Here is a 25,330-nt window from a genome sequence, read left to right on the forward strand (position 1 = left end):
GCCTGAGTTTCTTGTCCAATCAAGAGCATTCAGACATTTCAAGGATTTTACCTTTAATCACATCATCTGATAAAGTGTTTTGTCCCTTGGTCTTACTAAGTATATTTTGCTTGTGCGTCTTTACAGGCTTTTGTGAGTGGATTATTGTTTTGTTATTTCATTGCTACCCTGAGCTCAGTATATTGGCTAATTTGACAATAAGGCAGTCATCTTTGTTAACCTGAATGCCAAAGATAACAAAGCACCTGAGCTTCCTCGAGGGTCTTTGCCACATCCTTTTGTCTGCTCCCTCTGCATAAAGGGAGCACAACACACTCTCAGACATAGTAGTCTTATAAACAGGCCAGTCGCGAATTAGAGTGCATGTTATTAAGATTTTTGCCACAATTTTGCAGACTGGGACGAATTTTAAAGATAGTAAAATGTTAATTTAAAATTTTGTTGTCACAGGGCAAATTCAGCAGACTCGAACTCTTAGTGTGACATGCTGATTCTCAAATAAGGATGTCAGACGGGGCACAGAGTGCCCAGTCAATGACGTATATCGTAAAATCTGTTGATGTCACACAGTCTGCCTTGGCTTTTCTCACTTGGCTCATAATCATACAATCTGACAAGCTGCATTCATAGCTACATGCCTCCAATTCAGTTCTTTTGTGTGTGTGTGAAGTCAGACTAACAGATGTGGATAATGCAATCGTAGCTTGGATTCGTGTAGCACATCCGTTCAGAAGTTTATTATTGATGATTTTTTTACTTTACTTTTTTTTAAGTCGCTTATGCTCACCAAGTCTGCATTTATTTCAACAAAAATATAGTAAAAACAATTTTTTTTAATATTATGAATTAAAAATATCTGTTTTCTGTTCTTATATATTTTAATATGTGATTTATTCCTGTGATTGCAAAGCTGATTTTTTTGTCACATGATCCTTTTGTGATCATTCTAATAGTCTGATTTCTCACTCCAGAAATATTTCCTCTTATTATCAATATTCAAAACCATTGTACAGCTTATTTTTTTTCGTGGAATTCTTTAATGAATATAAATGTTTAAATAACAGCATTTATTTGAAATTGAATTTTTTGAAACATTATAAATGTCAGTCACACTTTACAATTAGGTTCATTAGTTAAGTATTGGATAATGTACATCCAGCCGGTTGTTATAGCAACCTGAAGGGGGTTATTCTGCATATACACATGAAAGAGACTGCAAGTGGCCTCAACAATTTGCTCTTGCTCTGAGAGACAGAGGTGACTTGGTGTGTATTTAATACTTCAAATATTTGATTACGTATTGTGTCATGTATGCTTAGACAGATAAAGACTGTAACTCAACTACGCAATAATCTGCTATAGCACAATTATAATGGTGAATGTAAATGTACTTACTTACACAGATGTACTGCACATATGATGAATTCTTGATTAAAAATGGTTAGACAGAGCATAACATAATTGAACAGAAGGTGTTGTTACAGGCGCATTAATGCCCATACACCATAGATAATGTGCACACTGAATGCATTTACGATGTATCTGATTGGTCCGTATTTTTAAAACAGACATTGAGCTGCCAAGCCTCGTATAAAAAATGTAACTATATTTTCCAAAGACAGCACAGGTGAAATGAAAGAACACATCCCTTTGCACACTGACATGTCCCCCAACAGCAGATCGCATGAACAAACTCCACTCTGATTATTTAATAACACCTTGCGCTCGATCTCCACAGAAACGTGTTTACCGATGACAAGTGGAAGACATTTCGATGCATTCAGCACATCCTTTACCAGAATCAAGAGATTCATGTTGATTCAAGAGGACCTCATTTCTCTGAAACAACCTACTCTATAAATATGCAGCAGAGTTGCCATTTACCGAAGCAGCAGTGTTCATAAATATGCAGTGTCGATGCTCCTGTTTCATTTATGATGCAGATAGAACGGCGGACAGGGTGAAAAGCGATGCAAGCCCTCCGAGCCTGAGCGAGCCACACCACTGTCTGTGTTTTGTTTGTTTGTCTGTATTTACTGATCTTTACATGGTGTGGCTGACTGTATATATATATATATATATATATATATATATATATATATATATATATATATATATATATATATATATATATATATATATATATATATATATATATATATATCTCACACATTGTGAGTTTGTCCTTTGAGAATAGTATTAAAAGGCCGTTTACTTAAACAGGTCCCACAGTTTCAGCCCTAACCAGTCCTAATTTCTGAGTGATGGAGCAGATGGTCACATCATGATGCCCCCTGTTCCATCACAGCCTCAGTATCCCAGTTTTCCTCAGTGATGTTCAAATCTGGACAGGACGGATGACTTTGTTTGAACCACTGGGCATCAGACCCGAAACCTTTTATCCCACATGACTCTTTAAATTATTTGTTTCTTCCTAATGAAGACCCAATTTTGTCTCCAAAAGCGAGCCATCAGGAGCCCCAGGGGTTCAAAGTGATACTCTGTTCTCTCAACAAATGTATGTATTTTTACCCCGATGGGACTACATGCTGTTGATGTTAAATAAAGCTACCAGAACATTCTCACCTGCATCTATTCCTTAAAGGGAAACGGTTGCAGGGGGAACAGTTGAAATGGACCCACGCCATCAAGCGCTCACCTCTACGAAGCATAGAGTCTTGCTGGTTGCGCTGGGTGTTTTGGCATCGAAGAAGCAAAACAGCTCTAGCTTGACGATGTGTGAAACACAAAGTTGCCAGGAGCTGTCAGGATCCTCCACATCTCCCTCGCAGTTGGGCATCTACCCACACAATAGGGAGCCTTGGGAGATAATTATACACAACTACATATGAACACAGAGGAAGCTGGAAAAGGTGTGAATGGTGCCATGAAAACCACAGGAACCAATTCCACATCGATAGTGAAGAAGGAAGCTCGGGTATGTCTGAAGAGTGGTTTGTCACCTGCAGGTACAGTTGGTTACAAGGTCTTAACAATTCAGAAATGGGAAAAGTTTCACACTGTAGTCCCCTGCTGAGAGTTTACCTTTTAACACAACACACAGAAAACGAGTAGGACTCGGTGTGTTGCTTGTTTACATTCTGTTATTTCTATTTACCCAAGAAGCGAATTGAGTAAGATGTTTTTCAGAGCTATTATGAGCCATTATGTCATTTATTCTGTTGTGTTTATTGCTTTTTTTTTTCCACTGAGGAACTGAAAGAGAAAAATAGTATCTGTTTGATTCATGTGTGCATCAGAAACAGAGTGGCCATCAAAAGTTTGGGGTCAGTGTCATGATTTTATTTTTATTAATTTTTTTAAGTAATGAATACTTTTATTCATCAAGGATGCATTAAATTGATTAATCAATTCAACGTTCAAAATATATGAGCTTTTGTGGTGCTATCTGTCTTGTTGCATCTTTTTCAGTGCGAGTGTTGATGTGCTCAAGGACACAGTTTCTAATTGTCTGAATCTATGACAGAAAACCAGAATCAGGGATTCTGAGCAAAAGGAGATGTTTTATCCCGTGGAGAAACAGAAGCAGGGGCTTTACATGTTTGAACAGCTTGCTATTGTGCAGTCTCATCTCTCTCTTTTTGTATCCTCATTAATTATCTGTGTCAGCCATAGCTACTCCTGTCATTGGTGCGTGTGTGTGTGTGTGTGTGTGTGTGTGTGTGTGTTTATGAGCGTTGTTCCTCTTCTGACACAAAGAACAAGCCGTTGCCAATTAGGGACTCTGCCTACCCCTGGGTGACAGTGTGTTCAACTAAGAGCGTGCTGTCACATCAGCTCGTGGGTTGTTAATATGGTCTTAGTGTCAGCAGCATGAAAGATGTATATTTAGAAACTAGTGGGGTCACTATACGCTCTTGGCTGAATCAGGCTATAGGTTGAGAGCAGCATTTTGTCTGGTTAGAGGTTTAGACTCCAGGGATCCATATTTTCACCTTGGGTCTCTGACATTTACAGTTGCACCATCGAAATGGTTCAGCTGTTCGGATTTTGATGACCTTTAAATTATTTTCTATAAAAATGCTTCATACGACAGAATGAAATGTGAGGCGTATTGGTATAAGGTTGGAGTTTTATGTTGCGGTTATTTATTATGCTGTGATATGAAATTTAATGTTTTAACCTGCTGTGCTCTTTTAATAAACAGAAAGACTGCCTGTTCCCCCCCAGTTTGAATGATAATTTAACATAACAGTACCTTTTTTCAGTAACCATAATTTCTAATATATTAAATCCCTCACACACGGGTGGTTGCAGACAAGAGTCTATACCATTGTCAGAAATTCATTTTATTATAGGGAAAGGGTCAATTAATGCCTCACATTTTTATTATGTTATTTTATTTTATTTTATTTATTACATTATTCATTATTCTTTTATTCATATTATTTTATTACATTATTTATTTATTTATTACATTATATATTTATTTTTATTTATTTATTTTTGGTTTTACCTCACCTTAGTTTTACTCTATATATTTTCTGTAACACATCCATATTTTAAAAATGCCAGTTGATCAAAGAGTTTGTAAAACGCCTTTAGCATTGCTGATTAGTCAGTCCCAGTAGAGTTGAATTACTGTGTCCTCAATATGAAGCTCGTCCTGCCTCAAAATGGCTGCCTGCACTTGTTTCACATGGGTATGGTTCTTAGCTGGATGAGCTAGATATGAATATATCTCATCTCTTCTGGCTGAGATGAGTGTTTGTGTGTATGTGTGTGTGTGCGCGTCTGGTCTGTGTTTTCTTGCTAGTCCTGTCCTGTCAGAGCGCTCTAGCCAGCCCCTGCCCGCCTCTGTCTTATTTAACTCTGCCCTCTCTCTCCACCCTGGGAGATGAGAATCAAAGTGACCAGACACACGCAACCATCTGCCCCAGTTCCATGGCAACGAGCTGCCCTCCCAGACAGAGAGAGAGGCTTTTTGTCTTTGCTGCTTGTGAGTTTGTCTGAACACAACTTCCTAATAAAGGCATAGCAGCCCTGGACCTTTAGCTGTCTCTCCAGCTGTCCAATCACACGCTGTCACCTTTTCTCATACATCCTTTTGCAGCAATGGTCAGAGACCTAAAAAAAGCACATGTCATGTCTTGTATATCGCCGGAGGCTTAACGGTACTGCCCCTTTGTGTTACCTCTCAAAGGTGGCTTTTTCTTTTTTTTTTTTTAGATTTGCAAAGATTCCTTTAGGGGCGCTGTTGCACAGTCTGAAACCTTACATGCTGCTGCTTTTCTTGCCTTCAGAGCTGGCTCATGGCCGGCCGATCTGGATTCATAGTAATTGAGAGCAGGGAGGGATAGAAAATCGATTGGGAGCCTGGCAGTTCTTTAATGGCGACTCTTTTTACCTGTTATCAAGTGAGATGGGCTGCAGGGGCCTCTGACAATGACACGCTGCCCTCTTAGCAGCAGTTTGACTTATTAGGAGAGACAACGACGTGTCAAAGAGAGGTAGACCGACTGAAATCACAAAGCCTGCAGGCTCCTCTTCGCGTGCTCTGATCATCTAGTGGGGGTTCGATTGGAGCCTGGAGGTCCAGGGGCCCCGTCGAACTCGCTGCACACGCACACGAGGGTAAGGGGAGGCTCTACAGGCAAGAAATTGCTTTCTTGAATCGAGTTTACAGTCTGTATAGGTTTTTGGATGCGTTTCCTAAACCACTCAGGAATTGTAAGAACGTGAGAAGCATATGTAGCTGAACATCTCGACTGACATCACAGATAAAGATGGTTCCTCAAGAAGGGCCTTTATAAAACAGTTACATGGCTCCATCTAGTGGCGGAGGTGGGATGATTCTGTTCACTGCACTCTGTACGTGCTTACAAATGCATTATTTAAGGCAAGAGCGAATTCATAACAGGGCTGTTGTAGAGATCATAAAATGAACCACAGGACATAGATAGATCTATAGTGTGAATGCGATGTGTGAGAGTATCATTTCCTCCGCTATTTCTTCTTTTTCTCTACATGAATATCAGTCACCTCTCTTTTTAGTTTATCCCGTTTCACAACCCCTTTTTTCCTCTGTCTCTCTATCACTCTCTTTCTCTGTGCTCTTTGTGTTAACCACTGTGTGGGACATGTTATAGGTAAAGGTCCAGAGACCATATTTGCTGGCCAGAACTTGAATGACAACGAATGGCACACAGTTCGTGTCATCAGAAGAGGCAAAAGTCTGAAGCTAATGGTGGATGACCTGCAGCCCTCTGAAGGTACAGCACATTCCCAAGTATTCTACCATCTTAAGACTCACACTCACACACATGCAAATTTGAAAGTGAGCACCCTATGTCCTATTATGATGTGTAGAGCACTTAAAGTGGGGAGTTGGAAGGATGAAGGTTATTGTCTCGCCTTATATGAATATATATGTGATGTTTTGTTTTGAATTAGAAAGTTACCTTGACAGCATACCAAAAAATTGAGATTGCAATGGCAAATAAAACTGTTCGTCAAATATGACCTATTTAACAGTGACCTAGTTAATTTTTTTTTTTGTTTTTCTACTTATTAAAATATTTCCCGTTGGTTTGTACGTATATACATGCATATACAAAAGCCATTCAAAAGTTTGGGATGTGATAAAAAAAATACTGTAAAAACAGTAATATTGTAAAATATTATTATATTTTAAAATAACTTTTCTATTTTAATATATTTTAAAAAGTAATTTATTCATATGATGGCAAAAAATTTTCAACAAACATTACTCCAGTCTTCAGTGGCACATGCTCTTTCAGAAATCATTCTAATATGCTGTCTGTGCTGAAAAAAGTTATTATTATGATACTAAAGACAGTTTAGAGATAACAGTTATAAGTATTAATTAAAAAAATCCCCCAAACTTTTGAATAGTAGTGTAATTTTATAAATACAAATCATATAAAATATGTAAAGATAACCTTGTTGATATAGCCTTTAGGTGTATGCCAAGGTTTCTATGTACTGTAAGTAAATTAATTAAAATCCCATGTAAGATAAATCACCTGTAGTGTTAAGAAAAATCTCAGGGACGCACCACAGATTATTACATGATCATAATTATTTTCTTTAAGTAATTGCATGTACTCTTTGCTAACGGTCTTGTGGAAAGGCCTTTTGTGAAGAGATTGGGTGGCTCACATCCAATAGCCTTCCCTCAGTGCTCCTCAAGGGCAAAAACACCTTTTGCAATTTGCCCACGGAATGAAGAATCATAAGAAATAGGTAGTTCTTTCCCACAGTGCAGTACAATCATCTTTAGTTTCTTGCTGAACTTACTGGTGTGTATTTGACACTTTGAAATAGACTTGGTATTTCGCTTAATGCTGATGCATTCAGAGGCCAAACCACTGAGGGAATGCATTATACTCGCATAACCTTACAGATTTTAGAGTGAAAGAACTTCCTCTTGGGAAGCTTTAAAAGAGGTTTTTAAAATATTTAAGGGCTTCTTTCTCTCCCACTGGATTGCAGAAAGATTAAGTTAACCTTTTTTCCTTCAAATTCCCTAAAATATTTCTAACATTCTTCCAACTCTTAATGCTTTTAGGTTTTTCTAGTCTTCTATGTTTATTAAAAATCTCATTTTGCTGCAGTAAATTTAAGTTGGCAATACTGCGGCCCTGTCCCAGATATCTCACTTTGTGTACATGCGGCCTTGCAACAACTTGCAACGTGTCCGTGAATTCCACAAGACTTTTTGGTTTGCCATTTGTCTACTACATGACAGTCTATACTACCTCAACCTTTTGGGACAGGGCCTGTTTTGACACTCTCCCCTTCCTGCATTAAATCTGTTTTCGATTATTTGCCCTGTGGTCAAATCACTGGAGACCACACGCAGCTGGAGTTCCACAATGTGGAAACGGGCATCGTCACAGAGAAGCGCTATATGCCCGCTGTGCCCTCCAACTTCATTGGACACCTGCAGGGTTTGTCTTTCAATGGCATGTCCTACATTGACCTGTGCAAGAACGGCGACATCGACTACTGCGAATTGAATGCCATGATCGGCTACAAGAGCATCGTGGCAGACCCGGTGACCTTCAAGTCTCGCTCTAGCTATGTGACCTTGCCCACCCTTCAGGCCTATTACTCCATGCACCTGTTCTTCCAGTTTAAGACCACTTCACCAGATGGGCTCATCCTGTACAACCGAGGAGATGGCAATGACTTCATAGTAGTAGAGCTGGTTAAAGGGTGAGCCCCATTGGTTTTTAATGCACCATGTTTGATTGGAATGCATAGAACATGTGATAAGTCGATCAATAATTTTCTTCATGACTGTTTGCATGCAGATATCTCCATTATGTGTCAGACCTTGGAAATGGAGCTCATCTCATCAAAGGGAATTCCAACACACCGCTGAATGACAATCACTGGCACAATGTGATGATCTCACGAGATACAAACAACCTCCATACGGTCAAAATAGACACCAAAATCACCACACAGACTACCATGGGAGCCAAGAACCTGGATCTGAAAGGTACATTTGATGTTTTCTTAATGAGAAGGATCTCTGGATGATTTGAACTGATCATTAGAGCATAACATGACACTAGAATTATATAAAATAAAAAAAACTATTATATTATAATATATTATATTATATTGGGTGTACACTACTATTTAAAAGTTTTGGCTCGGTTAGTTTTTTTTAAATCAAAAATATTAATATTGTGAAATATTATTTGTAATAAATTCCTTTGACCGAAGCAGCATTTTCTGCAGCAATAGCTCAATTTTTCAGTGTCACATGATATTTCAGAAATTATTTTGTGCTTAAGAAACATTTCTTGTTATTGTCAATTTTGAAAACTTAATATTTTGGAAATGGAAATTATTTGTAACATTGTAAATGTCTATCAGGTTTGATCAATTTAATGCATATTTGCTGAATTAAATATTGTCCTTTTAAAAAAAAAACAACATATGGTGTGTGTTCTTTGCCTCACATTGACACACACATTGTGTATTGTAACAAACAAATGAACCAGCAGGGGACAGTGGTGTCCCTTTTCTATGGCATTTAAACATGCTCAACATAGTTGAATTGAAAAGACATTGTCAGTCAGAGCATAATATTTCCTGTCTCTACAGGTGATTTATATGTGGGAGGTGTGGCCAAAGAGATGTATAAGGACTTGCCAAAACTGGTGCATTCTAAAGAGGGCTTCCAAGGCTGCTTGGCATCTGTAGACCTGAACGGCCGTTTGCCAGACCTGCTGTCAGACGCACTGTCCAACGCCGGCCAGGTGGAGAGAGGATGCGAAGGTGAGGAAAATGGTATGAATGAAAAATACACCAGGTCGGCTTAGCGAGTTCCTTCGCTTGATGACTACAATCTCCAATCCTTGTTTCCTCTCATGCACTTGTTCATCCTTGCTGCTTCTTGTTCTCTTCATCTGTTCTGTGTTTTCTTCATGCTGGGCCAGTTTTAACCGGTTTCAGGATTCTGTGTTCTGCTGTTGGCAACAGGGGTGTAGATTAGGGGTGAACGATATGGACATGTCCCACTCATTGCCAAGAGATCTTCTTCTGACAGTGCCCTCCTTCACCCACTGCATGCGTTTTCAACTCCAAAATGCGACGGAAATAGTCTATAGACTTTATCCCCCGATAAGGGCCTTAAAACTAGATGGAATTTCTCAAGCGGTTAGGGAATCTCTCCCATGAGTTCAAAGGCAGATTACTTTGCTCAGATATATAACACTTGGTTTGAGAGAGTGTCGTTAGGGGAGCGAGCCAACCCTCTGTTTCTCTGCCGGAGACTTTAAATGAGCTTCGCTCAGACAGATCAGGTGAGACAGGAAGAGCGCAGCTCATCTGGATCGTACCGGCGGCTGTCGTAGCATCTCTCTCTCCTCCTCCTCCTTCTCCCTGCCAGACTCGCTTCACTTCCGAGTCAAATGGCCAAGCCCCAAATGTGCGACTGATTGGCCAAATGGCTGAGTGATGGAGAGGAGGGAGCGTTTGAGGACCAGGGGCCTGTTTTACATGCTGGCTGAAGTAATGAGAGAAATGAGAACAGAAGTGTTTCCGCAGGCTGTAATATGCCTGGCCCGTCGCCCGTCGCTTCGCTTCTGTAGACAGAACACAAAATGAGCTGTTCCAGACGGCCCCCATTTATCTTACAGCCCCGAGTCCCCAGGGAGTGCTGCTGCTTTAAACCCACCTCAGCAATACTAGGAGCAGATGTTATTATCACACGGGGGCCTTTATTATTACTGCAGCCAATACACTGCACATTACCGCCAATGCTACTCTGTCACACAGCCACTGGTGCAATGCTTGAATTGCACTAATCAAGTCACCTGTCCACATTTAATGTCTTCTTGAGTAATGAGACCGATTAAGGTGCACTCTCTATTTTTTATTTGTTTTTACCTTGTTAAAAAAGTTTTAAATAGTACTTTTTAAAAATCGTACTCACCTGAGACTCAATACTACACTCTCAGAAATAAAGGAACAAAAGCTGTCACTGGGGCGGTGCCTTTTTAAAAGGTACTCAAATGTGACTTTAAGGTACTAATATGCATCCTTTTGGGTCAAATATGGTACAAATGTGTGCCTTTTGAAAGGGTGCCACCCCAGTGACAACTTTTGTCCCTTTTTTTCTAAGAGTGTAGTTGATTACATGGAGCAGTTTGCCTCATGAGAGCAGACATGTTGAGATCACTCATTAACTTATTAAAAGTATATAATAATAGGGAGGTTACCCTATTATTATATACTTTTAATAAGTTAATCATGACTTGCTGCGAATAGCATGTTTTTACAGTGACATTTAATACAAATATTTGCTGTTTGAGTAATGCTACACTAATGTCCAAATTTCAGCAACGTTGAATTAAATTGATCAAAAGTTAAGACATTTATATTAATCAAATAATCATGAAAAAAAGTATAATAGTTTCCACAAATATTAAGCAGTTTAATAAAGAGGTTTAAAAATCAGTTTTAATAACTAATAATATATGCAATAATAAGCATATTTTCAGCATTTGATAATAATAAAAATGTTTCTTTAGCACCAAATTAGAATATTAGAATGATTTATGAAGGCTCATGTGATGCTGAAGACCTGAGTAATGGCTAAAATAAAAAAAATTTAAAAATCTGCTTTACCATCACAGGGATGAATTACATTTTAAAATATATTCAAATAGAAAATGGTTATTTAAAGTCTTTATATTTTCACAGTATTACTACTTTTACTGTATTTTTATTAAATAAATGCAGCCTTGGTAAGCATAAGAGACTCCTGTCCAAAATTTAAAAATCTTACTGACCCAAAATAATGAGCAGAAGTGTACATCAAAGCCACTAGGTGTCAGTGTAAGTCTAAAAAGGACGTCCAAATATGGCTACTTCCTCATTAATATAACATGTGAAAAGGAGTATGTCAAATGAGTAGTTTGTCCGGAAATGTAGTATTCGTAATTATGCCAGGTGTGCACCCATTGGACATCGTATCATATTTGTAAATGGTGGGAAACAGTGACGTAGCTGACATCATATGTCATTGCCAACATATACATAAAGTGTGTCTAGAGAGTGAGTCTGAGAAAGATTAATATTTAGTTAAACAGAAGATTTTGTCCTCACTGGTAGTTGGTTTTTCATCTAGGGGAGTGAGCAGATGGGATGGTTCTGTGTGCCAGTTTCTGCTGCAATAAAAGCTTTTCACTTGTCTGGATTTTTATGTCGTAAGGGGCCTATGAATTTATATACCTCTTTTTCTGTCTGTTTCTCTCTCTCTCTCTCTTTCTACACTACTCTGTCATCGGTCTCTTCAGGTCCCAGCACTACCTGTCAAGAGGATTCCTGCTCCAATCAGGGCGTGTGTCTGCAGCAGTGGGAGGGGTTCAGTTGCGACTGCAGCATGACATCATTTGGAGGGCCGCTCTGCAATGACCGTGAGTCTATCACCTCTCCTTCTTTAGAGCTACTGTAGGGAAACCCAGCGCACTGATCCAGAACCACCTAAATTGGTTTGTCAATGGATGAGAGCACTTGCGCCACTATTATTTTTGGTATTCTAAAAAACATCAGTCAGTTTGTATTTTTTGAAAATGGTATTGAATATATAAACTGTGAAAAATAAACAGACCGATTCATATTCACATCAGATGTGAATCACACTGAATTAAAATGGAATCTCAGTGACCCTTAGAAAGTGGCTATTTCCAGAACTGAATACTAGCGTGCTGTGTATAGCCTACTACACAGAATACACCACATGCTCACACTATTAAAAAAAAAAAAAAACTTGGTTATTTTGATTACAGTTAATAGTATGTTGTATTCCATTCTAAATATAGTCATTTTGTTCTTATTGCACACACTTTCAAAATTGTGCAGTCTTCTGCTACACCACTAGAGGGGGTTGGTGGACAATGCATAGCTGGGGGTCTGCACCATGCTGTATATCACAATGTGCTGCAATGAGCTATTAAATAGACTTAGTAGACTGTTTCTCATAGATATAACTTATATCTAGAGGGAAACATCGCATAAGCATGTGTGGGCATTTCTGAATGGATTTGTAATATTGAGCTGTACTCCGACAAGAGCATTGACTGAATTTGATGTGAAACCCTCTAGTGCTTGTGGCCTATGAAAGTGCTGAGTGCCAGGAATCTGAAGCAGAGTGAAACTCCTTGAGATGGTTTACAGAAAAGATCTAATGCAGGCTCAATCCATGCACATCTAATCCATTCTGCGGGTTCTGATAAGAGCCCGCCTTTGTTCAGGAGGAAGAAGTCACATAGATGGCTTGCATTACATCAACCGCATCCCCACACCTCGCTGGAATCTATTTAGTGTGTTTTTAGAGATGAGAACGGTAGAGGACGATAGGATCATTTTGCTACCTAATTAGAATTCTAAAGAAAAACACATTTCTTTTAGTTTACCCCCCCCCCCCCCCCCCCCCCCCCCCCCCCCCCCCCCCCCTTCTACAGTGATTCAGACCGATAAATGAAACAAATTGGTGGATTTACACATTTCGCCTTCATTGTTGTGTGTAAGCCCATGGGGTTAATGATTACAGACTGAATCCATTTTTTACTGGGCACTTATTTGAGCAAGGATGATATGTGCACACAATATTAATGTTCCTGCATGGTCATATGCTCATGCGCACACACACAAAGGCTCATTTAGATGAGTAGAAGCCCAGTGATCATCAGGCCGTGAAGGCAGTGCAAAGAGAAAGAGGCTTTGTCTGAGCATAGTGGCAGGGAGGAAAGCCTGGGTTAGAAACTCAGACGTGGACATGCATGACCACATCATTCCACCTCAAGACCTGCACTACATACACTACAAACCCATAGCTGTCCAAGGTATGGACACTCCGCATCAATTCCCCATCTCTCAAACAAGCTTTCACTAACACATACACATGCGCACACTGATCAATACACAGATCCCTGCGGGGTGGGTGCAGTTTCCAGAATTAACAGTTGTCACGTGCCAAATACGAGGAAAAATGAGGAGTGACTCACCTTTATTTAACAGCTTTATTCACAAATGCAACATTATTTATGTTTTGAGTACATTTGTAAGAACATATTTAGAAAAGTTCTTGTATTAATCTGCCAATATAAAAATTTGAGGAACAAAATAATGATCTTCATGTTTTTGTTTTTGTTAAACTGTGAGATAATGACCAAATTAGTAATATTTATATTATTACTATTTTTAATTAACGACATTTAATATTTTTGTTAAAAACATTGCTTCATGGATAGTAAGAAATCTTTAATATTAAACTAAATAATCAAATTTGTATAATGACAAATGCATGAATATTGTTATGATTTATTATTCATATTCATATTTTAATATAAATACATAAATAAATATGGCTTCATGCCCTGTAGGAAATTTTAAACTGATAAATTTTCTAAATTTCTATTTTTATGCAAGAAAATAAAAACTAAATCCAAAGGTGTAAAGTATTTCAGTAAATGTAATTAATTATTGTTCTTTAGTATATTTTTGTCTACTTTGTAGTTTTACTGAGAATCAAAGATAATAGCAACATTTACTCTTTACTTCACTACATTTTTAATGAGCGTTCCAATTACACATTACATTTTGCACTGCCCCTAGCTTTTTCTGCATCAGTTTATTTCTGCTTCAAAAGAAGTGATATCGCCAACTTCAGGGCACTAAAAGTAAATATATCCTTATTTTCAAAATGGCAAATGTATGTTTAAGTATTAATATTAAAATTTTAATAAAAAAAAAAAGAAGAAAACAAGATTTCATGGTCTGTAAGAAATATTAGGCTATTTTCTCAATCTCTTCATCATTGGAATTTGTGGCAAAAGTTAATTCTGAACGCTGCTTGGGTTCATTTTTCCATTAGTCTCATCATGCATGGACTCAAACACACATCAGATCTGAATGGCTACTATCAACATGAACAGTTTGGTTTGAGCTGGTTATCAAAGAACACTTTAGAAAACTAGCAAGGAGAAATAGCAGAGCCGAGGTTCTCCACTGGTTTGCTTGGTATAAATACTATTAAAGACGCAGAGCGTAGATAAGAGACGAGAGAATTACGTGTTTAAAAATGACCACAGCTGTAGAGAAAAATGTGAAGAGATAGATGATTTGCGCTATTCATGACGGCAGTGCACCCATCTGCTCTCTAGCCGAACAATATATATTTAAATATGTGCTTCATTTTTAATTAGCTTGTTGCTTATCAAAGATCTTGTTTCTTAATAAACAACATCCCACCGGTTACTGGAGCATCATTGGTGGGGGGAGTTGATTCATGCTTCCTGTAGTCAATGAATAGATGGGGAGATTCACTTCATAAATCATTCCTCCTTTATTTATTAAAAAAAAAAAAAAAAAAAAACAGAACATAAAAATTGGACACAAAAACTGGAGCGAAATGAGAGGAAGGAAAAACAAACCTTTTCACTTATTTCTCCCTTACTGTTTAAAATACTCTAAACCTTTTTTTCTCTACAGAGAATGAAAGCACTAGTATTAAAACATGCTCTATTTCCTTTGAATCTGCTTTTGAGGTCAGCTGAAAAAAGAAATGGATTGGCTCAAACATGTGACTGCCAGAGAATGGCAAGGACCTCTGCTCAAAGCAACACAGTGTATACCATTAGGTGGCAGCCTTGTAAACAGTAAATAAAGTACATGCTCATTTTACAGGCTGGGTCCTCATATTCTTTTAATATCTCAGGGAACAATTAGCTTGCTATGAATGCAGCCGACTGGTTCCCAAATGATTTCATAAACCTCTGGATATGATGTTTCATTGCGTACTATACTGTGTATTGCTCAAGTCATAGTGGTAAAATTGTCTTCCAAATAGAGCAGTTTCAGCTCCTGATGCAGTCTGTCTTGGAGCCCCTGGTGAGGCAGCTCTGATCACCCGGCTTTGTCAACTTTAATTATACAGTGCTAACGATGCTCAAAGCTGAGACGAGGGAGAAGCAACGATCTCCTTGTGTGAGAAGAGATGACACCAGTGTCACATTTAGTGCATCTTTCTTCACACTCCAACTGGATTCTCTGTGGAGAAGCACACCTGCAGTCTTCCTTATTGAACCAACAAGCAAATACACCCACAACATGGGGTGCACATGAGGGGGAGGGTGAAACTCGCACAATATTAATTTAGTATGTCCTTTTTTGTTTCATTTGTTAGTGACAAACTCGCACATATAAATCAGAGATACACTGTATTTGGGGTTTTGACTGATGGCACTTTTAAACTGCTCATTTACACATCCTATTCCACTCTCTAGTAGAATAGATTGTGTTTTACCTAGACCAGTGGTTCTCAACTGGAGGGTTGTGACCAGTTATGGACAGTAGAGTAAAAAAATATGCTAAATGCTAACCATATAATTGTGCAAGTAAATTCTAAAACTTGACTTACATTTTATTCTGTGGAACGCAAAGAAAATATTTTGAGTATACAATGAAAGTCGATAGGGTTCAACGTTGTTTTGTACTCCATTGTATGAACAAAATGGTTGAAATTTTGTAAAATATCTTAATTTGTGTTCCACAGAAGAACTAAACCTGTACAAGATTGGAGGGCAAATGATGACCGAATTTATATTTTTGGGTGAACTGCCCCTTTAAGGAAATGTTTCCTGTGTCTTTTTATTGTTGACGTCAAAGCCTGGGCATCCATCTAAGCAGTATTTTGACTTGGTACAAATTAGGCAGATGGCACCATGATTGAGTTGCATGACTTGCCCTCATTTTCATAAAATGTAAAATTTAATCACAAAATCTGCAAACAAAATGTCAAACTATAAAACACCTTGCAAATTTATTCAGATAAAAACAGACTACAGTTACAATTACAATCCTTACTTAAAACATTGAAGCTACTTTTGCATCTTGAGAGAACTCATTCAGCTACACAATGGCCGAAGAGGGAGGAGTATATAAAGGTTTGACTAGTTTGTGAAGGGAAAGAGAGCCCACACTCTCTGAATTCCAGCTGGACTCTTCTTGAGCCACCCCTCTGTCAAGGAGAAACGAAGACAGGAAGAGAGAAAGAACGATTAGGAGGACGAGACACAAGACCCCTTCCACAGCTGCACGCGCCTCCGTGATGATCGAGGGGGAGGAAGAGAGAAAAAGAGGGGGAGGAAAACTCAGCCAAGCTTCACCGTTCCCTGTTTCCCCTTCTCTTCATTCAGAGGGTCTTTTCATCTAAGCATGCTGCTTAGGAATGTTTCCGCTACAGAGACGCTGTAAGGAGTAAGAGAAGAGAAATACTTTCTTCACGCTGACATTTTCAGAAACTCTGACAACCTTTTTCACATGCGGACCACTTGACCACTCTTGCCCTTTCTTGGTTCTCTCTTCCTGTTCTCCTGTGATGTGTCTGCTAATGTTTCCTCTGAGAGTCAGTGCGGTCTCAGCCAGCCAGGCAGCAGCAGCTCTTGTGTGGTGTGTGTGAGGGAGAATGTGTGTGTCGTTTGGGGAGGGGGAGAGGCACTCTGTATTGAGTTAAATGCTGCAGCGGCGATCTCGTCTTGTGTGTGCCATCGCTTCTGGTAGTCTCCCTGCTTCTCTCCTTTTCTCTCAACGGGGATAACGAGGGATGCAACCTTGTCTTCATGGGATACAGCTGGGATTCAGGTGATAGGAAAAGTCCTGGACTGCTGGGAGGTCTGTAACAAAGGCTGCTCACTCTTTTCTCCCTGTTCTCAAATACACCACTACGCCTACCTTACTGGAGTACTGGATCGGATTCTGTGGTTTCTTTCTTTTTTCTCCTGCAGGATTTTGTGTTTTTGAATGCTGTGAAGAGAGGAATTTAAACCAGGATCATTAACCTTCTGAAGTTTACCTCATCTATGCTCTTTTTTTCAATTCATATCTCGGAAGAACTCTGTGGAAGTTCCCTCTCCATGTGGATTCGGCACGTGCTGTTGTTCTGCCTCTCCATCTGTGATTGGGCTGTTGCATGGTGAGGATCCAAGGCTTGAGCAGGACATGGGTTGCCAGGTGGTCTAAGGACGCCCCTCTTTAAAGTCCTTGCACTCCGGTAGCATGCTGCGTCTGTGGCCCTGCGGGGCACCTGGTGGTCTTGCTTCCATCCTGCTCCGCGTCATCCTGCGCGTAGCTCTCTGGCTGCCACCGCTGACTTTGGGGTCAGTCCTGGCTCTGGCAGAGGGGCCTGGGGAGCTGTACGTCCCTCAACATATGCCTCATCACTTCGTGCCTGCCGCCAGATCCCACGCCCCCCTGCGGGCAGGACATGGTGCGTAACTTATTCAACTGCCACATTCACCTTCTCACCGCTTTGCAAATCAGTAACCTTTCGTTCCTAGAGCTTCTGTTTTCTGTGTGCCGAGATTTTAGCATAAGAAACGATATCATGCACTTGTAATCTCACAGTAATTGGCCGAGCTCTATGAGTGCACTTGCGCAATTATGTGGTCAGGATGCAAATGCGATCTTTAAGAGGTGTTTGTGAACATTATGCAGATGCATTATGCAGAGTACAAATGTTGAGAGCATAATGTTGGCTGCACCACAATCACTTAGCGACCGGCGATTCAGCCTTCTGTTACGCTGACTATGCTTGAATACATGCGTCTTTGTGTTATTTCTAGGGGCCATTGAGGAGGCTGTGTTTTTAATATAAGCACTGGGGCAACATCCTTAACCTCTCCTGTTCAAAAGGCCACATCCATGCACGCCGACTTGAGCTGACCTTTGACATGATGAAATTATATTCAAATTGCATCGTGGTCACCGTAGCTTGTTGTGTGTGGATTTAATGCAGCAAACCAGCCAAATTGAATGTCATAGGTCTAGAATGGACAGTGGACAGACTTTTTTGCCACTATTAGACCTGAGAGCTATCCTGAGATTTTCACACTGGAGCACCCCCCACACCACCTTTGAAACTCTATTACTTCTACATTCCCATTTAATCCCACTGGCCACCACTCCTGAGACTGGTATACAGTATAAATTGCCTTCAGCTTTATTGCACCAGATTTTCCTCCCCAGTTTGTGTTGTAATGTCTCGTTGCAGCTGGCTGTTTAAAACTATCAGGGCGATTTCCACGCTGTGTGTACAGAGGGGCTTGTGCTGTCAGTATGTGATCCACTGCACTTATATAACGAGACCTGGCTGCATCTCAGCATCATCCTCACAGATTATGGTTTGATAAAAAAAAATTAAAAATACTATTGAATAGAGGCAGGAGGAAGAGAGTGGAAGCTTGTGAAGTGAGACAAGCCATTTATCATCCTTTCTGAAAGGCTCTTAGTTTTTATTCTCTACCTCCTTGCCTCTCTCCCTATCACTCTTTCCTTCTGTCTTTGTCATATTCTTCTATTCTGTGTGTGTGTGTGTGTGTGTGTGTGTGTGTGTGTGTGTGTGTGTGTGTGTGTGTGTGTGTGTGTGTGTGTGTGTGTGTGTGTGACACAGCTGGCATCTCTAATGGCAGGGTGTGCTGAGATCACAGAGCCCCGCTGCTGGAATGCGTCCCCCCAGGCGGCGAGGCAGTGCATCAGGGTCCATTGCTTCTGCCTCTGCCCCCCTCCCGGCCAAGCTAATCTAAACCTCTCAAACCTCCGGACCTCTTTTGGCAAAGAATATTCGGCGACATTGTTCGCAGCTGAGCATAATTCACGAGCTCTGATAATAATAAACTGAAACCGCTTCCAGCTATGTGTCTGCTATGCTATTTACAGCACCAGCGGACACCACCTCAGCCAAACCTCAAATCTGTCCAGCCCTACCTGCTTCCAGCACTGTTTTAGTATGCCGCAAAAAGGAGTTTGAGAACAGCACGAGTTCTGTTGTTGCAGCAAAATTATCATTTAAAAACCATTTACATTAGGTTATGTGGAGTGCAGAAAAGTGTGTGCATGCACCCTTGTCTGCGTGCACCAGTAAATGTGCCCTCTCTCCCACTGAAATGATTGGATGGAAAATAAAAAAAATGAAAGCAGAAAGCGAGGCAAATTATCAGAAGTTACCCTGGGCTCCAGCACAGTGGGTTTTTTCCCCCTCTTTCCCCCTCTCATTTTGCTGCAGTCTTGCACTTTTATCTCCTCTTTCCTCCATAGTTACACTGACAAATATAACAGAAGCTACATTTAGATGAAGTTATACAGTAGAAGAACGCTGCATTCTCTCACACCTACAGAAAAACTATCGAACCATGTAGGTTCAACATCACTCCCCCTCGTTCTTAAAAAAGTGTGTTCGTGTGAGTGTCTTCTTTCTTGCATATGTTTCCAAAGGCTATTAATGACTATGTGAGCTGCTTTAGTATGCTGCCCCTCTCTTTCTTTCTCTTCCATCACTGCAAATCTGAGTAGAGTTGGAGTAAGTGAGCTCGTGAGGTTGAGAAACCTTCCTCTATCTATCTCTGTCTTATTTTCTCTCTTTTATGTCAGAGCTATAGTTTGAGAGGCCCGAATTGCTGTAATGAGAGGATAGCATGGATTTGCTTGTGAATGGTGCTGTGCCCAGTTAAATACTGTATGATACTCTGAGAGGCTGAGAATTGGAAGCGTAGGCTGTCTTGACTAAGAGGGAGATAGAGGGAATTAAAAGAGGCAAACGGATGAGCAGAGTGGTCAAAGTCTACATGCACTTGACAGTGATATTCCACTGGGAACAATATAGCATCACCACCAGCAAACAGTGAGACAGTGAGTGACTGTACAGGGCTGCAAGCTGAACTCTATAGTGGGTGCATTGTGCATGGGTGTGCGAGTTTATATGAGAAAGACATATCATCCCCTTGATAGTATGGAGGTGATTGATTCTTTAAATGCTATACACTCTCCTGAGAGAATCTGCAGAAAGAGAGAGAGAGAGAGAGAGAGAGAGAGAGATAGAAGGAACAATAGCTTTGGTGTGTAATCTAAACCCAGTCAAGCCAAACCTCCTGAGAGATTTCTCATTATGTCACTGTAGCTCACACATGGGGCTCAGGGAGGCTTAGACTGGACGTACTGATACACGCACACACACACACACACACACACACACACACACACACACACACACACCTGCAGAGATTATTACACATGCTTCCGTCTAATAAAAGAGTTATTTGTGAATTCATCGCTCAAAGTCGACATAGCGCTTTCTTTTATTCTTCCTTAGTTTTTATTTCTTTACCTTCCCTTCCTTCAGTCTTTCCCTCCTCTTAATTCGCTTTCTCCCTTTCTTTCCTTCAGCTTTTTCCTCCCTTCCTCCTTTCTTTTTCCTTCTCGCCATCCTTTCTTTCCTCCTAACTTTTTCCTTCTTTCGTTCCTCCCCATTTTTCCTTTATTCACTTTTCCCATCTTTTCTCCTCTTCCTTTCTTTCTTCACTTGTTCCTTTTGTTTGTTTGACTTTTTTTCTTTCTTTCTTTCCTTGTTGCTTTTTTCTCTCCTCCTTTCCTCCTTTTTTCCTTCTCTACTTTATTTGTCCCCTCTTTTCTTTCCTCCTTCATTTTTGCCATTCTTTAATTTAATTTCTCCCTTACTTCCCTCCTATCTTTTTTCCTTTCTTTCTTCTCCCATCTTCTTCCATTCTTTCTTTTCTTTCCTTCCCTGCTTTTTCTTTCCTCGTCCTCTGCTTCATTCATTCCTTTAATTTCTTCATCTGTAATTTCTTTTTCATTCTTTCTTTCTTTACTCCCCCAGTTCCTTCTCTCTTTTCCTCCTTTTTTTCCTTCTCTGCTTAAATTCCTTCTTGTCATTTGTCCATCTTTCCTTCCTTTCATTCGAACTTCCTTTTCCTTACCCTTTTTCTTTAATTTTTTCCTTCCTCCTTTCATTTCTTTTCTCATTACTAAATACTCCTTCAATCCAAAAAAAAAATGCAAATCACCAAAGATCAACACATAAATATACTGTACACTCACAGGATAATTTACACGCTCACACACCCCAAGCCTATAAGCCTCATCTTCTCCCAAACCCCCTGGACATGCTCAGGAGCCGAAAGCTCGTTATAAAAACACAAAGCAAATCAAAACAACATCCACTAAAGTGCCACAGCAGACAGGCTTTCAGCCAGCACAGCACTGACCGCTCATTCCCAGCTCTACCCTAATTAGCCCTGTAAAGGTCAGCAGCAGCTCTACCACGACCACAAACCCCAATGCTCCCTGCCTCTTTCACTCTTCAGTGGTCTCTTTTTACTTATGAACTGCTGTTTTTTCTTCTGAGTCTGTGAAGCACCATAGAGTTGGCTGTGGCGAGTATCCTCAAAGGTAAATTGTTCTGCTATAATATGCTGTATAATGCACTGCTATCCAGATTTGTAGAAAATTCAGTTTGTGCCAGGCTGTTGTCTTTGAATCACGTTACACTAAACATTAAATAAATCAGAAGACTTTACATTTCACAGTGGGTTTTATTGTTTTATTAGTTCTGATTCATTCAGCCCCCTCAGGTCTGACAATAAAAACTGAAGAGAGTATTAAAGAAAGGAAAGGAAAATGTTTTGACAGTGCCAATGATGCATGTAAAAATCAAACCCATGAGGCGTGCAGGAACTGAACAGTAGTAGAGCTGTCCACGTGGACTCTCGACTGCTTCCCGAGGCAGCCAACCACCCACCCACCATAGGTCCTAAAATCTCTCCCAACTGGAGATGGAGTCTCTGTCAGTCAGCCGGAGGATTCCTTCACGGGTAGACAATAAAACCATGCGTTGCGCTAGACCCGTCATTAACATGACGTCTCGTTTTGAAACCTGCGTCTTAAGTCGATTCTTGGAGAGGGAGGGAGGGAGAAACTGCAGTCAAATTTACGAACGCTTCTATCTTGCTGTTTCTGTGGAAGATAACGGCCATTCAGATACACACATTCATCTACACATCCACACCCTCTTAGGTTGGCCAGTGTTCCGCTCGAGCTGTTGCCTGTAATTACCCAGTTGGTGTGGAGCGCTGTGGTGTCAGTCTGGTAATTGAAGCTGCAGTAATTCACTTTTTAATTGCCTGTTTATTATTGCAGAAGCCTCAGTTTTGTAGTTGCAGCACAGCTCGCACTGAATGTTTAATAAACAAATACAATGTCACAGACTCATATTTCACGTAAACATTATAATTGCTTCACATAAAAAACCATCAGCACACTCACTCTTGCCCACACACACACACACCTATTCTTCTCAGCATAATGAAACAAAAACAGTTTTCTGGCCATAACCTGCCAGGTGGATAAGCTAGCAAAACACACAGAAAACAATACACCACATACCTGTAAAACATACAGTGGGGTCCAGAAACTTTTTTTTTTTTTTTACCTGGAAACAAACAGAAGAATTTACAGTTTGAAAATTTTTAAATATAGGGAGAATATGGGGGGAGAATATGAATTATATTTATAGTTGCAGGGGACAAACTGTACAGTATTCTAAGACATTTAGAAATGTAATGTAAATTGTTCAATTCATATAATTCAAATTAAGCTAATATATTTCATAAGTAACTTGCAATGCTCTTGAGACTTGAGTGAAGGTTACAGTACAGCATGCCATTTCATTTTTGGTGGTTTGAAGTGTTACTTTTAGATTTTCGTATACTTCTCTGTGTGGGGTCTTCACTTTGCCATCTGTTTATTTTGACAGCATTTTCATATCAGTGGGGTGCATGTGTGTTTGCGTGTGAGTGTGTGTACTTACGTGTACACATTTGATGTGCAGAACTGTATTGTAGTGTGTGTGCATGTGTATGTGTGTTTGCCCACCGGGTGAATGACTCCAACCCTGCAGAGTTTGACTGATGTTCCTCATTCTTGCATGCAAGTAGGAGGTGGGCAACCCAACACAATGCACCGTAATTTTAGACCAAACTGCCAGGGCCCTCACAATGCATCTGTTCTAAGGAAAGAGGCATCTAGGGACATGAAGCAGAATAGAGTGGGAGCTCAATTCATTTCCCATTCCAAGACACGAGCACAATGTTTTGTGTATCTGAAATGTTTATTGATGGAAAGTCAGCACAGCTTATAAATATTGTGTTTTCAGCAGTATGATTTGCTGCGTATAAGTCCCCAAGACAATGACTGTATTGGATGTCACTGATTTTACATTTAAACATGGATCCGAGAAATCAGATGATAAAATATGAATTTTTCCATCCTCATAACTTCTTTTATGTATGAAATTATAGTTTGAAGAGGGGACGAGGGGATCGGGAAATTACACAACAGATTCGAACTCATTATGTCTCAATGTGTCAAAGCACATATGTAACCCTGGACCACAAAACCATAAGGGTCCATTTTTTGAAACTGAGATTTATACATCATCTGAAAGGTGAAGAGATAAGCCTTCAAATGATGTATGGTTTGTTAGGATCGGACAATATTTGGCCGAGATGCAACTATTTGAAAATCTAGAATCTGAGGGTGCAAAAAAATCAAAATATTGAGAAAATCGCCTTTAAAGTTGTCTAAATGAAGTTCTTAGCTATGCATATTACTAATCAAAAATTAAGTTTTGATATATTTACGGTAGGAAATTTACAAAATATCTTCATGGAACATGACATTTTCTTATTATCCTAATGATTTTTGGCATAAAAGAAAAATCAATAATTTCGACCCATACATTTATTTTTGGCTACTGCTACAAATATACCCCAGCGACCACTTTTTTGGTCCAGGGTCACATATGCTAGTCGATCGGCTACATTAACAGGAACTTTTGCAGTGTTATGCAAATAAAGAGTCTTAAAGGTATAATTAACTGAAAAATGAACATTCTGTTATTATTTAATCACCCTCATGTTTTTCAAACCTGTATGCCAACAGCATGGGAGCTAATAAATGATGACAGAATGTTCATTTTTGGATGAACTATTCCTTTAAGCAAAAGTAGTATTTTAGTTTGTGAATAAAAGTGGAGAGGGATCCATATGGAGCCTCCAAGACCCTGGCAGAAGAAGAAGCTGGTGCGTAATTTAATTTCACCAGCACATAAAGGAGATTACAGCTATGATGGGATTCCAGAGGGCCAGGTAATATCTATCTCATTAGAACAGCTCTCTCAAGCATTCACACACAGCTTTCTATGGGGCGGCAATCGGCCCTCTCTCCTTTGCTTGTTCCTGCTGATTGACCTTAGAAGGGTGCTGGAGTGGAAAGACCCACACGGTTGTTAGGTAGCGAGGGTCTTCTTTAAAACCCAGACCCAGCTGTCCACCCAGCCAAGATGATTGAACATATTTAAGGGGCTAATGGTCTGGCTTGCACAAAGAGCCTGCCTCATTTAACAGCATCAGAAAATAGTTTTCAGAGAAGAGGTTTAACCCCGTTAGAGGGAGGGCAGCAAGCTCCTTAACCACTTCAGGGATGGGAGTGAAAAGTCAGGCTGAGGGAGATAAGAAATGAATGAAAGAAAGAAAAGAGGGTGTCTTGGAGAAGCTCCCGAGTAGTCGGGATAAGAGCCAACTGCACAAACACAGAATCCAGCAGATATTTTCAGCATTTCACCATTTCACTGATAGTGAATGTGGAGACATGACAGGAAATGATGGAGAGAAAAGGGCAGAATAGGATCAAAACTTGACAGGCCAGATTCGAACCCACATTTCCCACTTTTGCAACACATCTTGGTTTTGAAGAATGTGTCACTATACCGTGCTTCCAAGAATACAGCGGGTATTTCAAGAGAATTAATTCACAGCTCTTTGTCTTTCATAGCACTTTACAGTCTCTTTATGACAAAATTATTTTAGCATATTTCAGCACAATCAATAATTCATGCTCATTTATTTACTTAATCAGTGGCTGCATTAAAAAAAAATGGATAATGTTCAGTCAGTGCCCTCTGATTGAAGCA

At 39.9% G+C, this 25,330-nt stretch overlaps 1 protein-coding gene across 19 annotated transcripts in view; it reads left to right on the forward strand.

Annotated features, from left to right (window-relative positions):
• Positions 1-25,330, forward strand: part of LOC109099898 (neurexin-1a) — a 172,055-nt gene that overhangs the window by 107,172 nt on the left and 39,553 nt on the right. For 13 of the 19 annotated variants that reach the window (XM_042767632.1, XM_042767644.1, XM_042767640.1 and 10 more), the window contains 5 exons: positions 6,111-6,233; positions 7,821-8,202; positions 8,301-8,491; positions 9,106-9,291; positions 11,805-11,924. In XM_042767632.1, the coding sequence (XP_042623566.1) occupies positions 6,111-6,233; positions 7,821-8,202; positions 8,301-8,491; positions 9,106-9,291; positions 11,805-11,924 (1,002 nt within the window). Of the gene's footprint in view, positions 1-6,110; positions 6,234-7,820; positions 8,203-8,300; positions 8,492-9,105; positions 9,292-11,804; positions 11,925-16,527; positions 17,777-25,330 lie in introns of those variants that run through there. The other 6 variants (XM_042767635.1, XM_042767645.1, XM_042767651.1 and 3 more) reach the window with 3 other exon arrangements.

Source organism: Cyprinus carpio, chromosome A12, assembly GCF_018340385.1.
Source record: "Cyprinus carpio isolate SPL01 chromosome A12, ASM1834038v1, whole genome shotgun sequence".
NCBI classification, from domain to species: domain Eukaryota; kingdom Metazoa; phylum Chordata; class Actinopteri; order Cypriniformes; family Cyprinidae; genus Cyprinus; species Cyprinus carpio.